Source organism: Amblyomma mixtum, chromosome 1, assembly GCF_055824585.1.
Source record: "Amblyomma mixtum isolate Tamu chromosome 1, ASM5582458v1, whole genome shotgun sequence".
NCBI lineage: Eukaryota > Metazoa > Arthropoda > Arachnida > Ixodida > Ixodidae > Amblyomma > Amblyomma mixtum.
Window position 1 is genome coordinate 179755001 of NC_143012.1, and position 14420 is coordinate 179769420.

At 46.6% G+C, this 14420-nt stretch overlaps 1 protein-coding gene and 1 pseudogene across 1 annotated transcript in view; one reads left to right on the top strand and one right to left on the bottom strand.

The window, feature by feature from the left end:
- The window catches only part of LOC149370116 (DNA mismatch repair protein Msh6-like), a 74303-nt gene that overhangs the window by 21542 nt on the left and 38341 nt on the right, over positions 1–14420 (top strand). Inside the window, exons 10-15 of the mRNA XM_089560082.1 lie at positions 3012–3086; positions 3348–3483; positions 4464–4606; positions 7100–7171; positions 11832–11903; positions 12710–12905. Coding sequence (XP_089416208.1) covers positions 3012–3086; positions 3348–3483; positions 4464–4606; positions 7100–7171; positions 11832–11903; positions 12710–12905 — 694 coding nt within the window. The remainder of the gene's footprint in view (positions 1–3011; positions 3087–3347; positions 3484–4463; positions 4607–7099; positions 7172–11831; positions 11904–12709; positions 12906–14420) is intronic.
- Positions 1486–2398, bottom strand: LOC149370117 (uncharacterized; annotated as a pseudogene).

Below are 14420 nucleotides of genomic sequence, written 5' to 3' on the forward strand. Positions count from 1 at the left end.
GACTTGACAAGCCATAGAAAGTGCAGTAAATTTTTCTCATAGCTGAAACTGTGAATAATGACAGCTATAAACATGTGCAACAGTTTGTATATTCCAGTTTTCCTCTAATCAACTTCGGGCTTAGTGCAGCCGGTAATTTTTGTTTTTGCTATTTACTTTTTTTGTGTTTTTAGCAAATTTCACAAATAAATGTTCATTTATTTTTGCACACACAACTCTGTTGTTTGTTTCATTCAGAAGTGTAACTAATAAGCTACAATTTCATGCATTGCAATATGTGCTGGGTGTATTAGTTCTTGAGAAAAAAAAATTTCTTTCAGTACGCTCCAAATCGTGCATTTTTCCACGGTAGCGAAAGAGTTAACTCGAACTAGCTTTAAGGAAAAGGTTAACTGGAGAGACATGGGAGAGGCCTTTGCCCGGCAGCGGGTGTAGGCAGGCTGCTGCTGCTGCTGATGATGATGATGCTGATGCTTTAAAATCTCTAGGTTTAATAATAGTGCATTTCACTTCACTTTCAACTTGTGCCAGGCAGCAGTTGTAGTTTTCCACTACAGTTACATAAATGTGCATATGTCACATCTTCTTTTGTGCCATAATTTGCTGATAGTACTTGTTCACTTCAGAAGGCATTCTACCCCTCTAAACATTTAGGCATCTGGCTATTGGCAGCATTTAAGAGAAGTTTGAGCTGGTTAATGGTATTGATATGGTGAAGTAAGTACCTGATGCAAAGTGAGCAGCTTTGTTTGATGCAAAGTGGAGGCCTAAATAGGTTTAATCGTGGCCTCCGCGATCGCAGCGCGCTTTTGCACCGGCCATCCCATTCGCACGGAGAGAGCGTAATTTGAGAGAGCGGTGCGACCGCTCCTCTCGCCGCACGGTGGCGCGCTTACCCCATGCTTGCTTTCCCTGAGGCGGTCGTGCGTAGACCGCGAAAACGCAGTAGTCGCAGGCCTGTGTGCGATGCGCGCTAGAAAATTACCGCACAGGAGCGCCGGCAAAGAACAAGGTAGCTTGCTGGTATAATATCTTCCTAAATTCGGAAGCAGACTTAGGACCGAGATGAAGCAGATCGTCATAAGAACGTTTTTTATTTGTGCAGTTGTATATGGCACCAAACATGAATTACTTTACATTTGAGCACAGCAGTCTATATTAATTTTGCTATCCCTGTAAACGTTAGTTTAGAGCTTTAAATTAAATATAGTATTAGAGTTCTGTCGGTTTTCCTGTGTATCAATGGTATTTGATGTGAACTTTAATGCATCCAATAACCGTTTGCTTTCGGCGCTTGTAGATATCATTCAATTCCTTTTTCCCTGTCGAATGTTGGTCAGGGCCTTGCACAACAGCCTGCAATGCATAAGGTTTTTTTTGGCGCATATAGCCTGAACCGAGGAGCATTTACATTTTTTTTCTCGCGCGCTGCAAGCAAAAAGGAGAACAAATAAAATTATTTGGAAATACATAGGATACGCAATGCTTTATTTACACAGATTAAACCAGATCTATAATGTTTCTCGCATAGTGTTCATTCTAAACACGCAGCACTTTCCTGTGGAGCGGCTTGATGGCGAGCTTTTTTTTTGCGGTATATGCTGCCCTGTCTGTGACAGTAGCTCCTACGTTAGGTAAGAGTGGCCTCACGAAATTATCGAACACCACAGATACTGTGCTTGCGGCGTGGTCCTCCCTTGCTTTGCAAACAAAAAGGGAGCACTGCCGGATACTCTAAAGTAATAGCTGCAGCCAGCTGCTGCTGCACGTTGCTTATTTTTATATGCGGCGGGGAAATATCAATAGCCTTCTGGTGGCCACCAGAACACTGACGAACTCTGATTTTGGGTAGGTTAATCCCCCCCTTGACTGTAGGCTAATGAGTAAGCAACGGACTAGACCAATCCGACTGGTGGAGGGCAGGCCAGGAGCTGCACCTTCTACGTTCTTCAACAGCTCTCACCACGAAATGCTGGCATTTGTGATGCCTGATGGCGGCCGCTGCAGTGAAATAGAAAATGCCCATATAAGTATCCCGACCATGATCCCGACCTAGACATTCTGCAATGTATTGCAAAATTTTCAAATCCTGGCATTGTTGCCACTCAGTTATTATAGCCTTAACATAAAGCAAAGTGGTCGCTTTTTGGTTGCACTTCATGGGTGGAGTAGGTGAACGAGTGGGAACTCACGAGGCATCGCTTTCAAGGATGCGAAGAAAAAACTCAGCGCGATGGCATGCAATTTAGACGACATGTCGCGACGTGAAAGCATGTATTGCCCCCATCAACTCTTAAATTACCACAAAAGCTGCATGCTGAAGACATTCGCAACTGTTTAACAATGTACCTCAACTTCTTTGTCACTTCAGGAAAGAGTCATAAAAAAACTGCCTGCGTATTCCTAGTCATTCAGCGTAGAAGCGCGCCAACAAAGCTGGTGCATCGGCTGAAAGTGCAGACAGTGCCGGCCGGGCGAGCGCCGCTCGATGCTTAGGCTAAGACCGCCACCTCGCGGCGTTTTAGAGAACTAGCAGCATTACACTCTTCTGCTGGGCGAGGCGCCGAATGGGACGGCCGGAGCAACAGCGTGCCGCTGGAGCAGATCATGGCGGCCACGGTTTAATAAGAACAGATAATTTCGTTCAGGGTTATCAGTACGTATCTAGTTAAAATTGGTCTTAGCAACCTCTTTGCCTGTACATTTTTTTCGCTGGCAGCTTCGCAAGAAAATGCACTGACAGATAGTCCTGTCAGTTGTCTAAAGTAGCTGGTCATCCGAGCATGCCTGTTTACATTTCTGTGAGCTGATTCTGCCACCTCTGAAAAGCTCCGAAATCGATAGACCATGAGGCTTGAATGTGTGAGCTGAGCATTTCAGTGTCGACATATATGCCTGCAACCGTTCACGTCCAGCTACCGTGTATGCCCACGATGCTGTTAGTTGTGAGTAAGCAAAGGAAATGTTAGATTGCCACAGTTGAGTGGAGTGTGTTGTCCCTTCTTGTCCAGGTGGGCAAGTTCTACGAGCTGTACCACATGGATGCAGTCACTGGTGTGGAAGAGCTTGGATTGGTCTTCATGAAGGTGGGTGTCCGTGCCTTTGTGCATGTCCACAGTTATGTAAACTGCAACAGATGCTTCTGCACATTCTGCATAACTGCATGTCTGTGGGTATACAGCACTCAAAAATAGCCTCTCTGGCATGTGCTTGAGGCAGGCACGTCAAATGAGCCCTGTATATTTCATCTGTCTAAGGCATCCTTTGGTCACAATGAGTCTCTGTGTGGTATTGGTCTCTCTTTAAAGGAATGGTTGGGCATTCCTTTCTTCTCTTTGTGCACGCAGGGGGAGTTTGCACACTCTGGCTTCCCGGAGATTGCGTACGGCCGATACTCGGAAGCGCTCATCCAGAAGGGCTATAAGGTGGCACGTGTTGAGCAGACAGAGACACCCCAGATGATGGAGGAACGATGTCGCAAGAGTGCGTTCACCTACCACATTCATTCTTTGGTTACTGGTGCATATTCATTGCAGTGTTGTGGTGCACACTGAGGCATTATTTGAAGTCATTCATATGACTGGACAGTTTGAAGGGAGCTCAAATGCTAGCAGGTGTTCTTGATATGAATGAGTTGTAGAGTGACACCAGCTTACATACCATGGCCTGTTGGCTTGTATTTTTAAGTTTGTATTTTTTTTCTTCCTCTTTTTGTGGTGCATAGCACTGGCATTGAGTAATGCTTAGCCTCTTGCCTCTTTTGACTATATTCTTTTTTTCTGAGCAGCATCAGTGATGCAGCCAGGGTTTTTTTAATTGGTCTTCTCGCACTTTGAGAAACCTGATTTACCAGTAAACCACCTCTCTTAAGTACATGCATCTTTGGGCAGTAGTTTCAATAAAGGATATTTGCGATATTGGAACTTGTGACCTCTTTGTTAGTTGACCTGTGTATGCAGTAAGCATTTTAATTGGTAATCTATTCTCTGCTCCTTTTTCGGACTTTTTCCCATGGAATTTCTTCAAGCAGTTGCCTTTGTTAGCTGTTCTAGATATTCTCCCCAAAGGTGTAGTTAGGATGTTGTATGGAGCTAAGATTGCTTTTTCCTGGGCCTTAAATGCCCCACAAATATTTTTCTTATTTCTTTTTATCACAACGGAAATCTTTATTTTTGGTCGCTTTCAGCATACACAATGTGGAAAATTTTTCCCTTAGTTGAGACACCTGAGGCTTAAATTGCGTGAGATGCTTGGCTCTGTGCCAGAAAGCAGTGAAGTAACATTTGGTCAATAACACTGCTAGATTACCACAAACGTTGCTTTTGCATTGATCACGATTTTGACTGCCGGAGTAATCCTGGGAGTGTATTTCTTCTCGCTACGACCAGCTGTGCCTGATCGACGAGCTGAGAGGTTGAGCTGAGTGCCATAGAGTTGTTGACAGAGTGTGCTTCCACCTGCAGTGCACAGACCGACCAAGTTTGACCGGGTAGTCCGGCGTGAGATCTGCCGGATCACGTCCAAGGCAACGCGGACTTTCGGTGTTCAGGATGGCCAACTTTGTGACCCTGAGCCGTCCTATCTGCTGGCCATCGCACATAAGTTGGTGAGATGCACGCTGCCAGCATTAGTTGTCATAAATTCCTTGTTAGTTTTTTTTACTCGTGAGTTAATGTGCAGTCAGTCACAAGGGCATTGCAGAGAAGAGTGGTTGCCAAGATGAGTGTTGCTGATTATGTGTAGTTAACACGCATTTCCCTAAATTTGTCATGGTTATAATCGGTGCAGTCAGTGCTGCAAAGATGTTCCGCTATTAGGCTGTGCATGGCAAGAACAACAGGGGTGAAGGGACATTAATTTCTCGCAGAGTGGAGGCTGATAATGTAGCATGTGGAAAATCCTATAAGAAGAATTTTGCAGTGGTGCTATAGAAGTGGTGCGTATTTCATACATTTCTTTGATGTAGTTCAGGTACTTGAGGTTGTGGGGCCAATGAGCATTATTTTGCTCAAGTTTCTCGGTGAGTCTGTCACAGTAGCATGGTGGTGGTGATGATAAATACATACTCGGGCCCCAGCCTATTTAAATAACATATCTACCTTTATATAATGCGACCACGAATATAAAATGATGTGGGAGTTCGAGACCTCAAGAAAATGAGAAAATAAATTATTTCAGTTACTACGCATTCACGTTTCATTCAAGCTAACTACAAATGGGTGCTGAGGGCTCTGGCAAGAAACGAGATAGTACACAAAATTATGGAAGCGACAGATTGGTTTAAATTGGGTTTGAGGAAAGGAAGTGAAGCAGTAACTGTCTCACATATCTGGATGGACATCTGAAAGGGAAGGGATAAAAGAGGGAGTGAAAGAAGACAGGAAGAAAAAGGTGCCGTAGTGAAGGTCTCTGGAATAATTTCCACTACCTGGGGATCTTTAATATGCACTGACATCGCACAGCACAGGAGTGCCTTTTGCGTTTTGCCTCTGTCGAAACGCGTCGGGTCCGAACCCGGGTACTCCAGCTCAAGCGACAGATGCCTCCATGTTTTTTTGAGAACCAACACTCCAGAAGTGCATGCAACATTGTCGACCTTAACGCGTGCAATCATTCACGCAACAAAGGCCGCTGTAATTGCTATGCCACTGCTGCTATGTGTTTTGTGCTGCCCAGTTCTGTGATCTTTTGTCCTTCTTTCCTTACCCCACTCTATTCTCTCGGTGCCTTCTTCTGTTCAGTGGCTTGTGCCACCTTCTTTCCATGTTCACAGCCATCCTCTCCCTCGCCCATGCTCACCATACGGCCCCAAGGTCGTCAAAAAGGTGGCTTCTCCTTGCAGGTCACGATTATGGTGCTGAAGGTCACTGTAGCTGTCTTGAAATTCAAAGCTTATTCAAAAATACATATACTGTATTTACTCGCATAATAGGCACACCCCCACTCTGGTCGCGAAAAATTAATTTTTTATTTCCGCGCATAATAAGCGCACCCCGAACTTGGGCCTGAGATCAATACTGTATTTGCACGATTGCAAGCCGACGCCTGCCCCCACCCCCAAATCTTTATTTTAACAGTTTTTGCTGAACTGACTACTAGTACTCCCTAGTGCTGCTGCCATCGCAGCTGCTGCGGACCCACAGCACGTACAACAACATTGCATGGAACAGCCGTGCACAGTTTTCAGGGATGCTCACTTTAAACGTCTGTTTGGAAAGCTTCATCTCCAGCCGGAAACCTTCCCGACTAAAGCCCACGAAAACGTCAGCGCTTGGAGTCGCGTGCGAAAATTTAGGCACGCCACAGTCGCAACTGCCGTACTTCTCGGCCCCGTCGAATTTCCGGCCTGCCGCACGCTTGCCGTGTTCGAGAACAAACTCCCAGCCGTGTAGCTATTAAGGTGCTTGCCCATCGTGCTAAAACAATGCTCTGCGACGAAGCCATAACTACAATGAACTAACACGCTGCCACAGAATCCGGCACTTTCACCGCCACAAAAAAAACTGGAGCTGGTGATGCTGATACCAATATGGATAGCGAACGCTCGTGGCGGAGGAAAAAGTTTATGATGATGATCTTGGCCTCGGGTGCCCTCCATGGGCGGCACCTGAAAGCTCCTGTGCACGTGTATGGCCTCCGCGATCAAGCGTCATTGCGCGCAGTCGGAGCTGATCGCTGAAGCCACGGTGCGTGCATTTCCAAGGCTTTTCCCGCGTGGGTCGTGGACAGTTTCGGTGCGGCTCTTACACGGATCTTTTTTTTTTTAAATATTTCCTTCGCTGCACTGCACATAGAGCACCAAGGAGAAAATTTACGTTATTTTCATACTTTGGTTTCAAATACAATGGGAGAGGTGTTCTGAAACTGACGGAATGAAGGAAAAATAAATACAGCAGTGTTGTTTTGGACTTTAGTGTCAATATTGGGTCACTGTTTTATTCCTTTTTGCTGCCTCTGACATCGCACCATATTGGCATGTTTGTTTTGGCTCCTGGCCTTTTCTTGGTGTGCTTCCCTGCTTGTTTAGCTCTATTTTTAATATGCTGCTATTGATTTGTTGTAGTGGTTGATCGATCTTTCTTCGCTTTTCTTCACGCAGGAATCTGGGGAGTCTGGTAGCAGCATCAGTTTTGGAGTGTGCTTCGTGGACACTTCTGTTGGCAAGTTTCTTGTAAGCTGGGGCATTCCTTGATTCCTTGTTCATCTCTGTCATGTTTTGAATGTTATTGAGGTCACTTTAGAGCTTCAGAGATGCCACACACTTCCTGCACATTTCGTGAAACTTGTGTTCTGTTATGTTTCACACACAGTCAACTTTCTATATTTGATTGTGTCGGGACATGCAGTGTCAGTTCAAGTGTTCAAACTCGACCCCCCAACTCATAGGCCTTGATGATTAAAATATAAAAGTTGACTCCAATTTAAGTCGACGCACACACTTGTGGGATGGCACAATGGTGCGCGTACAACTCAAAGCAATAAACACATAATGATGCAATCACAAGAACAGCAGTCTGAAGCCATTGGAGATCAGAAGCGAAAGAATAGTGCTTCATCCTGCTTTCAACACTCGCGTGTGGCCCGACTGACATGGCACGAACTGCAAACGGTCCTGTAGTTTGGATTCCGGTGTGACGCATGCCCTGATTATCGTCTCGAACTATCTACCGCTCTTGCGAGGAAGGAAATAGGCTGGGTAAATGGCTAGCAATACGAATTTTCTTTAACGGAACCAATTAGCATAAGAATTAACGTTTTTTGATGCACGGAGCCTCAGGCGTCCTGCTGGGAACAGGCACCAGCACGGGGTGCTTATTACCAGCCACTCGTCGAAAACTACATTAGCCCATCCCCCAATTCTGAATGATTGTTTCTCTGAAGATAGGCGAATTTATACTCGATGGTCCTAGAAATAATTAGGGATGCTGTTAACCTAAGTCCCCTATCCACGATACACCAGAAACAGCGCAGGCAGGCGTTGTGCGCAGTCAACCCGTCGCGGGCCCGGATCAAATAAATTGCTGGTGGTTTAGCATTGCTAAGCACGAAATATTATGTGAAAGCACTATTTCATGAGGTCAGACCAGCTCACTGGTTTTTGTGAAGCTCGTCCTTGACGGTGACATTGCGCAAATCATAAGTGGATAAAACAAATATTGCCGCGATTGGGATTCGAACCTGTGGCGGCATGAACAGATCAGCTTTGCTGGCCACTGCAGGCAGGCACCATGCTATTGCCGCAGCTGATCACGCCTCGTGTTAAACTCCAACACACTCACGCACTGTGCACTGCACATTGTTGTCTTCATCATCTAATACTACTGGAATGAAGCAGATGATCATGCGCCGACACCAACGACGAGGCGGCCGGCTAACGCTTGTGCTGGTGAACTCCTTGAGAGCCTGCCTCTCGCCCTGCTGCTTCATCGATTGTTTGTGCAAGAGTCTTCGTCACCAACGCTTCCCACGTCCCAATCAACCAGCCTTCACTACTATCGAACTAATATCGTCGCCAGACGTGCTGACGACTCAACAAAGCAAAACCATGAGCCAGCCAGCCTAAACTCATGCTTTCGCATGTCTACTTGGTTTAACTATGTTGAAACCCTGCCACATTTTTACAGGTGGACACTAACTCCAAGTACCTGAAAGCATGAGTGAGGTGTCCACTGACCCAGGGAGCTAGTTATGCGGCTTTCCTTTTCTCAAAATTAACAGAGTCTGCAACATTCTCAACACCAACACCAATTAACCCAATGTACATCGGTGGCCTATTACTCCAGTTGCTCGTTTCTGCCAGAACGTTGTCAACGCAGATGCAAGCAGTGCACACCTCTCTCACTAGCTACATAACTCAAAATGTGATTGAGGCGTCCGCTGACGCAGGGAGCCAGTTATGACATTTTCTTTCTTTTAGTTTTACACACAGATGAAAGTTGATGAAGACGATGCCATCCAATGCACGGTGCGAGAGTGTGTTGCAGTTTAACAGGAGGCTTGATCATCTGTGGTGGTAGAATAGTGCTCTCGTGCAGTAGCCAGCGAAGCTGATCTGTTCACAATGCCATGGGTTCGAAGCCCAGTCGCGGCAACGTTTGTTTTATTTCTGCAGGTATCTGAGAGGCTTCAGACAGACATCGACTTTTTGAGGTTTGCTGGTGAAGTAGTGCTTTCACAATAAGCTAGTAGTGTTGCGGTACACATCTTCGATGCCAGCATTTCGGCACCTTTATGATGTCAGAGCTGGAGAGGAGCAATGAGCGCGCGCACCGCTGCCTCCAGTGCTCCAGTCCGGCCTTGATGGCCGTGGCTTGACGAAGCACTGTGAGCACGTTACTTTGAAACTAGAATCCATGGCCGCATTGCTGTGAAGCACGCCTTCTCATATTTGAAACAGCACAAGGACGGGGCATAGTAAGGAGACACCACGAGTCCCATCCTTGTGCCATTTCAAATGTGATCGGTAACCAGTGGTCCGCAAGCCATACCATCGATTGCTTTTTTTATGTGATGAAAGTGCTGGGGCTGGTGGTGGGGTGCTTTGCATATCAAGCATCGGCTCACAGCTCAGAGGGACCGTTGATTCACCAGTTTGCGGTGAAATCAAGATCGGGCATTCCCGTGCACAATCTAGATCTTCAAATTAACCTGGCTGGCGCAGGCCTCCACTTTGAATTATCCGGTCCAGTTTACATTAGAAATTGGAGTACTGCAGAAATTCTTCAAATTATCTGATATTTAGAATAAACTATGTGCTAAATATTGACGTTTTTCTGTATTTGAAGGTTTTGCCGAGCTGAGCTAATTCGTCGTAAAAAATGCGTGTCGCAGCATAAAACGCATAAAACAGGGATACCTAGGGGCTCCTCTGTAGCTGGAAAAATTCCGCAAAAAAATGATGCTTGTGTACGCGCTGCGCACTTTTCACAGTTTTGTCGGTGTGCGGTCCTTACACGAGCATCATTTTATATGCCCAAGCGTACATGTTATACACGTGTATATGCGCTATGCAGTGGTCTGGATTATCTAGGGTGGTCCAACACCTGATTTGACCTCTGCATGCTGGGCTCGTGCAAATTAGCTTTCTTATAGTTCATGTGTGTTGCATTTAGCCATTTTAGCATTGTTAGTTATCTAGCATGTCTACAAACTTCTCGGGTTATTTCTAGTGATTGCCTTCTCTATTAATGTTTGAGTGCTCATAACTTGTTGTAAACTCGAATAGCCACTCAGTAATGATGAGAGGGATGCTGTAGCTTCTCTTGCAAATCCACTGCCAATTGGCTTTCACTGATTAATGTGCTAAGCTGGCAACCTTAGTTCTTCAAGCAAGGAGAAGTTCTAACGATAACGCATAGTCATTGCATTATGAGAATTACGCATCCCATCAATTTTTTTTTTTCAGCTTTGTTAAAGAATTTTGTGATTACAGTTGAATCCCGCCACAACGAAATCGGCGGGGCGGACGAAAAATTTCGCTGTCGCGGAATTTCGTTGTTGAGAAATTACAGACGAGTCGGCTGATCCCAGGCTGGCGTTGCATATGTCTCCTCGCTCAACGCCGCCTCTCCTCCTCCTCTTCTCCGTTCCTTCTTTCACCACCTCCTCTACTTGCCTCCTCCCCCACATCGTTTCGAGAGCCGTCGGGCCTCATCGCATCTGCACCGCTGCGTGCTACCACGGCGCTCTCACGGGCTTGCTGCCGCCGGCGGCGACATCCTAGGAATTCAGCAGAGCAGAGACTCGACGAGACCACGCTAAACGGTGCACACACAAAGGAAGAAATGGTGAAGCAGAGTGGGCTTCTTCCTGCACTCTCGCGTTTTCCTTTTTTTTTTTTTTCTCCGACAGGACACGAAGCTCCGCCCACCGATGGCTCCGCCCACCGGTCCACACAGACTGCCTGAAACGCGCTAGGTGCCTAGCAGACGACGCGGCCACGGAGGACGCGGCCGGAAACGCTAGCAGTTGGCGTGCGCTGGCGCATTTTACACGCGCTTTCGAGGAGCCCCTCTTCGCTTGGAGGCCGCAAACGCTTACCAGCCAACACCGCTAGCAAGTGATCATGACGCGCTTTCGTGCTTGACAGGAAACCGCGAGCACCATGACTACAGTGTACCATGACAGCGAGCTACATCAATCGAAGAAGCCCAGCAAAGAGCCAATGAGCGGGGCGTGACGTCACTTCAAAAATCACGTGGGCATCTGGAGAAAAAAAAAAAAAAGCACACGAGGGTGTGCGCGAGGAGGATGTGCGATTGAGTGCGCGTACCCCCCCCCCAACAGTCTGCGATGCAAAACAATTAACGGCGGGAACGGGAAAGTCGCTCTGCAGCACTCAACTTCTGAAGAAAGACAAGACGGAGGGGCCACTCACCCGCGAAAATTCGCAAAAAAAATTCGTAGAAGCGAACACGTGCTCGCAAAGTACTTCGTTTTTGAGGAAATTTTAATACATTAAGTCCTATGGGGGTTTCACGGGGAATGCAAATTACTTCGTTGTGGCGAAAATTTCGTTGAAGCGGCGTTCGTTGTACCGGGATTCAACTGTATCTTTACTCACTAGTGGTTGCTCACTGAGGTGCAGTGCTTGCCTTTTATGGATGAGGCTTGCCTGTGCGTCATCCTAACTTTCTTGCGTAACTCCACTGCTGTCAAACGAGTTGGAGGATGCTATGTTCTGTGCTACTGTCATTCTCAGGAACGAGAGCAGGGTCACTTGGCTATGCTCTGACAGGGAAGGCCTATTTCAGTGCATTAAAAGGGTGGCACAGATGACAGAACTGTACAAGGCCAACGTTTGACCTCTGACCTCTGCTTTTCTGGTGCAGCTGGGACAGTTCAACGATGACCACTTTTGCTCCCGCCTCCGCACTGCTGTGTCCCACTATCCACCTGTCCAGGCAAGTTTCCTTGTTTGAGTCGGCCGTGAGGGAGCTGGCACGCCGACCGCGTAGCTGGCAGTTTAGGGTGAACCAGCGGGGCTGTGTAAAGCCCATTGAAAAAATGGAATTGTTCACGCATGTCACTTTAGGAAAATCAAGTTGGGGGCTTGCACAAATGATCTCTCTGGTTCCCTCATCTCAGAACTTTTAAGAAGGGTAGCGAATGCTGGGTTATGTGGACTTGTATCATTTGCGTGGAGATGAACTATCGGTAGCATAAGTGTATCGGATGCAAGTGAACTGAAAAACATCGCCTGAAATGTGTCGAGGTATCAAGGGATGGGCATTCTATATCCGCTGGTAACAATACCATGCAGCTCGGTCACGAGGCAGAGCTACAGTAAATTTTTTCCCCTGAGAACATGTGTCTCATAAACTTTTGCTCCTTGTCGCACTTTGAATACACATGCATGATAGTGTACATTCTGACAGCCACTACAGTCGGAGACAGCTCAAGAATGCAGTGATAAACGCTCCTCCAATGAGGCTCCCTAACCAATGGTGTCAACCTATTGTCATGGTGTTGCGGGTGAACGCTTTGCACCTGCATGCCACCTGCGATGCCAGACTAGCAGATGAGTGCAAGGTGGTTGACAACGATGTCATGACAATAGGCCGGCACCATTGGTTGCAAGGTCTCCTTTGAAGGGCCACTAAATGTCTGAGGTGTGTTCAGCTGTGGTGCTCAGTTTATGCCAGTGGCGTCAAAAGTGCATGTGTGGCTCTGGGGTGTGTTAACCAAGGCTGCTGTGCCTGCTGTGTAGGTGCTGTATGAGAGCGACCAGTCGCTGCCCGCCTGCCTGCGTCAGGTGCTGGAGGGGCCCCTGCACTCCGTGCCTCGGGAGGCACTGAAGCCCTGGAAGGAGTTCTGGGATGCCCCACGCACCCTCAAGCAACTGCGCGAGGGCAACTACTTCGAGGAAGGGTATCCCGAGGCACTGGGGCATTTCATCGATCCAGGTGTGTGGTTGCGTCAAACATTTGGGTGACAGTCAGTAGTCAATAAGTTTATTTTTCAGGTTCAGCTGGAGGGTTTCCTGGCTAAAAGCTGCCTGGGCAGCTTTGCTGGGTCCAGGAAACCCCTGCAAGCAGTAGCACACGAGCGGTACTGGAAATTTTCAAAACCAGTCACACATGCAGTAGTAGATTAAATAAAGAAAACACTCGACGCAAATATACACTGACTCGAATAATGTTAAAAAAAATGAGAACACTGAAATGGTCATACATATGTTCAAAGAAAAATACATTAACATTCAAGCAAACGTTCAACAATCAACAAGTAGAGACATAGAATGATATTTAAACAAAATATTTCCGCCGTTCAGCTTTTGTATACCCCGTTGTATGTTGATATGTGTTTAAAACATGGGGCAGATTATAAGACAACATTTGTCTTTTATAATCGGTGCAAAAACGTGGTATGTTCCATGAGTTAGTACTTCTTAGTACTTGATATGAGTTAGTTCCAAAAGTGCTATAAAAAGCCGATAACCGTGGATGGCACTACTGCACTCACTGAGCAGTATGCTGGAGTGCTCAGCGTGTGTTGAACACTCTCTTCTCTCTCTTGCAGTGTTTGCTTGTTATTGTATTGTTGACCATTCGTTTGCTAGCATGGCCCCCTTTAATATGGGCGACTCGAATTATGGACAGTGTTTTCTGGGGACCAAAATTTCTCTATGTATTTCCACCTCGTTATTATGGAAATTGACTGTTTGGACAGAGGACAAGATAAAATGCACAGAACCTATCAGGGCTCATGTATGCTGATATGGACAGCAACCACAGAAACAGTACAACTACCCCAACCAGATGCTTCCTTTATAGGCGTGTGCAATTTGTGGTTTTGTGGTTAAAAACAAATATTTTTAATATTTCTGGCACACAAAAGAGGTTGAATGGCACAACGAGCATTTTCAGAATTATGTATTTTTCAAATGCACAAGGCCATTACGTGAAAACAAGGAGAGGATGAGTTGAAGCTTTGTCACACTCATCGAGGCTTTTTTGACTTTCTGCAAAAATCACAGTCGGAAATTGGGGGAGCCAACCTGCATGCTGTGCTGACATACCTACGGAATGTTAGGGCTGTATGCAGGGCTTCCAACTGCTGCTCTTAATTGCGATTGCATCATTGTGCAGCTGTTGCTTTTAAGCTGTGACTCCATGATGCCTGTGAGGAGTACACACAGCGCGCCCAGTGTCACCTCACGTCAGGCATAGGAAAGAGGTACCCATCTCAGGTACCCATCTCTTAGTGTTCCATGCTAGCTCCACTTTGTGCTCGCGCCGTCGCACGTGTTTAATGAATTTTATGTAGACAAGAATTCCTGCAGCAGCTATGGCGCCGCGGAATTCAAGGGAGCCACGCATTCTTTGATTAGAGAGATTTAGCATAGAGTGGTCTGCTTCTGTGAGGAGCCACTACACAGGTCGCCCTGAGAATGCCACAAGGCACCGGGCACCAGTCAG